The sequence below is a fragment of the Sinohyriopsis cumingii genome, chromosome 1, assembly GCF_028554795.1.
Source record: "Sinohyriopsis cumingii isolate HCF-2022 chromosome 1, ASM2855479v2, whole genome shotgun sequence".
NCBI lineage: Eukaryota > Metazoa > Mollusca > Bivalvia > Unionida > Unionidae > Sinohyriopsis > Sinohyriopsis cumingii.
The window spans coordinates 191,646,350-191,652,020 of record NC_142961.1 but is presented as its reverse complement, the minus strand read 5'-3'; the positions used below and the strand labels follow the sequence as shown (position 1 = coordinate 191,652,020).

Here is a 5,671-nt window from a genome sequence, read left to right as displayed (position 1 = left end):
GTGTGAAAATACAAAATAAAAAAGTTCCACTTTTTACGGAATATCGGGTGCGACTTTACCGATCTTCATATGCTTGCTACTTTAATACACCCTTCCCGTTTTGTGATTGTAGCACATACTTCGATGCTAATATTAGAGATCTGAAGTATAGAATTAAAACTATACAATATTATAAAATGTGTGTATATATCTTAATAAGCACGTCTTTATTTGTCTGTCCGTGCGCCTAGATCCGACCTATACGAAAGTTTTTCATATGGGCGAATAAGTCATAACAATCGCAAAAACAACGGTTTTGACACATTTGATATCAGATGACAAATTTGATTTTAATTGATATGTTTCTAATCATACTAAATCGATCTGTGCCAATAGACATGTGTGAAAATGCAAAATAGAAGGTTTTGTTCTTTTTACTGAATATCGGGTGCGACTTTACCGATCTGCATATCCTTACTACGTGAATCTACCATTGCCGTTTTGCGATCGTACTACATATTTCGATGCTATTGCTATATACCTAAAGCATATAATTAAAGCCGTACAACTGTAAATAGTATGTGTATGTATCTTATTAAGTATATCTTCCTTTGTCTGTCATTTCGCCTAATGTCTTCCTATACGATCGTTTTCCATACAGGTGAATAACTCATAACAATAGTAAATAAACCCCGATTTTGACAAATTTGATATAAATTGATAGGTTTCGCATCAGTCTAAATCGATCTGTGATAGTAGAAATGTAAGAAAATGCAATATGAAAGTTTTGGTATATTTGACTCTGTATCGCTTGTGAATTTAACAATCTTCATAACCTTGATACGTGCATCTTCCATTGCCGTTTGTCTCGGTATCACACACTTCAATGTTTATAGTATAAATCTGAAGCATACAAGGAGAGCTATACAACAGTATATAATATGTGTATGAATCTTATTAAATACATCTTGATGTGTCTGTATGTCCGCCCAATGTCTTCCACAGCGAGCGTTTTCCATATTGTGTATTGTTCCACTTCCTATTTTTACACTACCTAATTTTGACCTAGTTTAATAAACACCCATTTCTACAGAGGACACATCTGTCGCAGCCTCGACATTTTTTTACACTTATCAGCATTGAGTCACTCGGACAAAAAGATTTGTCAAAAGTCATATCATTATTATTAATGAAGTGAAACAAGGACACATACGATGAAAAAAATAATACATTTCTCCAATTCACTTTTTTCCAACCAGGAAGTCCTCTTAAAATCTTTACCAACTATTCTGACAAGGCAAATACAATTCGTTCCATACCAATCATCCAGTCTGCTACTCAACATGTGTTAGCTATGTGACTCACAGCTGAGAACTGCATCTCCATCACCTTTTTAGAATTGTGTTTTGTGTTTTACGTGAATATGTCATTACTGATTTTCTGAGGTGGTTCTTGGGTATTTTACTTTGGAGTAATGAACATGAAACACACGTTTATGGTATATTTCATAAATAAATCAGCATCCTCTACATTACTGCTAATTTAAATAAAATTACGTGTATTACTATTAGGATGTTTCTCTCAAAAATAGGCAATTTTACTTTAATAGTAAATTTTCAAACGTCCATTAAACTAATCTTGATATTTAACTTATTTTGACAAATTAATTCTTTCTAAATGTCTTCTGTCTCCTATTATTTGCACTATTAGAGAAATAAGTTATGAAGTATGCAAAACAGTTTTGTACCTTAAACAGTACATGTACATTAAAGAATTGGGGTTCTGCATATTCACAATGCCATTTAATTATTGCAAGGATGTTGTACACTAAATCCAGTATTCTTTTATTATAAGTAAACAATTGTATTATTATACCATCATGATTTTCCCCCAATTTTATTCTTTCAGCTTTTCCAACAAAATATCTGTTCCAAAACAAATTTTTTGATAAATATAGGAACAAATTCTGAGTAAACACCATTTTTCTTTTGTTGTCGTTGTTAATGGTAGACTGAGAGAAGAAAATGCAGCAGCATATAATATGAACTTAAGTGAAGTTATGAACTTACTAAGCCTGGATTTAAATAAATGGTATCACTTGTATTTCTAATGACAGCCACAATCCTCTTAGTTTGGGCTCAAGACCAGCAATAGTGAATAGAGGTATTTCGAAAGACATATAACAGCTCACTCATTATAATGTTACTAATTAGCATTATTGAAAACTTCTTAGAGATCAAAATAAATAGCATATATGTATGGTGCTTGTTGGCGACATTGGCAGATTATTCACTCCACATCCTGGTTCCCGGGCAGTTTTGATCTCTCACAATAATAATCACGGGCATAGTGGCTCGTTACAAAGAAAATCAACAGATTTGGGTTCTAACCTGTAACACTATTAACATATTATATTGTTACAGGTTAGAACCCCATCCCTTGATTTTCTTTGTAACGACCCCCTGTCATCATGGGCAGTAAATTTGAAACATACTACTTCCGGGTCAATCTATTTTTAAGGTGCAATATATACTAGTACATAATGGGAGGTAACTCAAGTTGTGCTATTCAATTCAATTCATTAATGAAAAAATGGAAATAAATAGGTAAAAAGGCAATTATTTATTTTGCAGATGAATATTTATCGAATATTTAACATTCAGCAGCATAAATATGCATTTATTTTATTGATATTTGTGGCAAGAGTGCAGAAAAGGACGACGTGCTTCGTGGGCAGATGGAAATCTGCCCACGAACTTTTATCTGCCCACGAAACCGTCTGAGGACGACAAAACTGCCCACGACCCACCCTAAATAATAGTATATATATATATATATATATATATATATATATATGTATATATATATATGTATATATATATATATATGAAATGGCTAAAATATAAGGAAACAGGATAGATAGTTATAATTTTTCTATAAGCATGAATCAAGCCAGACCATGCGTTCATCCCAGAAATGAATGCAATAAAGTCGAAGAAAAATAGTTTACGGTGCACAGAAAACCAGTTAACTAGGTAAGAGAAAACATTAAGCTCAGTGCATTATTCCGCTGGTATTCTAGTTAAATATGCAATATATATATATATATATATATATATATATATATATATATATATATATATATATATATATATATATATATATATATATGAAAATGTAATTATACACTGAAGGAGAGAGGATAGTGCTTATCTCTGGATGCAAGACAGTATACATGAATATATAAGTATATCAAAGAAATATATACACATGAAACATATTTAAACAGTTTACAATTCAAAATAGTATTACGACTGCAAGACGATGCGAGGGGTAGGAAACGTTTCAGTTCAATATGAGTATCAGTGAAGTATTTTCTTCCGAAATAAAGGAACATAAATTAATCTTGATCCTGTTTCCATGGTTCAAATCCGATTTGACTAATGCAGAAGCATGAATAGCAAATAGTAAAAACATGCCCATGACAGTAGGACATCTATACGTTAAAATCACATAATACTCCATGTTTAATCTTAAATTTCGGGCGAATAGGATCCTATAACAGTGAAAATATGAATTGATATATATATATATATATATATATATATATATATATATATATATATATATATATATATATACTAGAAAAACTCAGAGACTGCCTGACAAACATGGAAACACCACTGAAGCCAAACATGTAGTCGAAAGTGACGCTCCTAGAAGAATACTACACAAAATCCTTTGGAAATAAAACAACAAGTAGCGGCTGTAACCAAAGATAAGAAAAGATGAGCCAAAGCATTTATCATAAGGTTTGCATTATGATAAATAAATAAATAAATAAATAAATAAATAAATAAATAAATAAATAAAATCGATGTACTGGCAATACTTGAGCCAAAGCACGTTCTTCAGTGACTGAAATTATCCATATCTGTGATATTTTACAAAATGTCAAAAAACGAAATCGGAAGGAAATACATATAGGACATGTATTACAAGTAACTTTTAGACAAGTAATAATACTCATGAAATGCATGATTATAGTGAAACAGTGCGTGTCACCTTACCTTGTTTCATATCTTCAAAGACTGAATAAAATTTAAAATTTAGCGCATTGAGATATTTATGCAAAAAATCATCCTTAGCCATTTTTGTTCATTCTTATCAAGCAACCGATTCCGCCACTGTATTTTTGGTTTCATTTACCGGAAATGCTCGTGCTGTTTTGAAATTTGTGAATAGTCCTCTATTATTTCCTTGTCCGGTAAAAAGAGCTTTGACTTCTCCTCGAAATCGGGTGCCACTGAGGCAGTACATCAGAAAGTTGGTGCTATGGTTGGTATACATTAAAATATTCGAGACCGCCCAGAATAAGTCATCCTCCGCCACCGTTTTAATGCTTGTAGCATTAGCATACCAGATTGGTTCCACTATCAAATAAACACTTATGGGAGTAACACAGATAAAGAAAACAATGTTTATGGTGACAAGCATTGCGGTGAGATGGGATGTTTTGTTTCCAGCCTGTATCTTTGCCGCCTGCATGTGTGCAATTTTTGTCACACTTCTTTTTTTGCTGAGAATAACGTTGATGATTATTCCAATGTTTCCAATGATAAGCAAACAGCTCGGTACAAGGGCGAATACACACAAATCAATCCAAGGCCAACTGTATAGGACGAAATTTCTATAAGGGTCAAACAGAGCATCACATTTCACTAGCGTTGTACTGTTCATCTGTGTAACGTACAAGTCGCCATAGCCGTAGATCCAATGAACATTTAATAAGGGCAGACAAATGATAATTACTGTAATAACTATAACTGCCGTTTTTAGGGTACACCCGACCTTGACTTTGTGTGGAAAACAAGCACTGATTAAACGTTCCCCAGTGACAGCAACAAGAAACCAGGAGGAGTAATGAGTCCCAAAGTAAATAAAAAACAGATGGATCTTGCATAATCCTTCCGCCAGATGCCTAATGTCGATTTCAAACTGGAACTTCACCCACTGTCTCACTAAACCAGTATATAGAACCATTAGGTCTGCAACGGCCAAGGAGGTCAGATAAAAGGCCGTGGAGGAGCCTCTTGTCCTTTTCTTTGTTAGAATCACAATGCAAAGAATGTTTCCAACTCCTCCAATTACGAGAAGACAAGGTGATAACCATTTCCATAGCGCTAATGCAACTCTGTACTCTATATAATCCAACTCGGATTCCATGTTTTACTTCACATAAACTAGTAGATGATTTAAAGCTACCGCTACGAAAATCAGATGATTTAAAAATTCCAATAATTGTACCAAGCTCTCTCTCTCTTCAGTCACAAGATAAGTTTAGAACTGCACCTTTATTCTATAACAAGAATCTAAAACATCATCGGATACAAACGGTTTTCCTTCAATGGTGTTAATAAACGTTCTTATAAACAACGAGTATGCACACTCTAGGAGCGCAGTTCATTATGCCAATGAACAGCTCGATCTTGCAATTCTTTCGTGAATGATAAATCTTGTGGAGGTATCGTACTTTGTAGTCACTTGATTTACGTCAGTTGCAATATCTGCTCAATAATTTGATTTGAATATTGTCTTCCGAAACACACATAGATTAAGGGAAGGAGGAGCTTTGATTTGTAAAGAAATTTCAGTGAACCATAGACTTGATTCTCTCTTCATTATCAATATC

At 33.3% G+C, this 5,671-nt stretch overlaps 1 protein-coding gene across 1 annotated transcript; it reads right to left on the bottom strand.

Annotated features, from left to right (window-relative positions):
• Positions 1-4,146: 4,146 nt before the first annotated feature.
• Positions 4,147-5,205, bottom strand: LOC149808586 (neuromedin U receptor homolog nmur-2-like). Its single transcript, XM_089971401.1, has one exon. The coding sequence runs from the start codon at positions 5,203-5,205 to the stop codon at positions 4,147-4,149; it is 1,059 nt and encodes a 352-aa protein (XP_089827527.1).
• Positions 5,206-5,671: the final 466 nt, after the last annotated feature.

Coding starts and splice junctions, on each gene's coding strand:
- LOC149808586 (XM_089971401.1), bottom strand. CDS start 5,205: ATGGAATCCGAGTTGGATTATATAGAGTACAGAGTTGCATTAGCGCTA.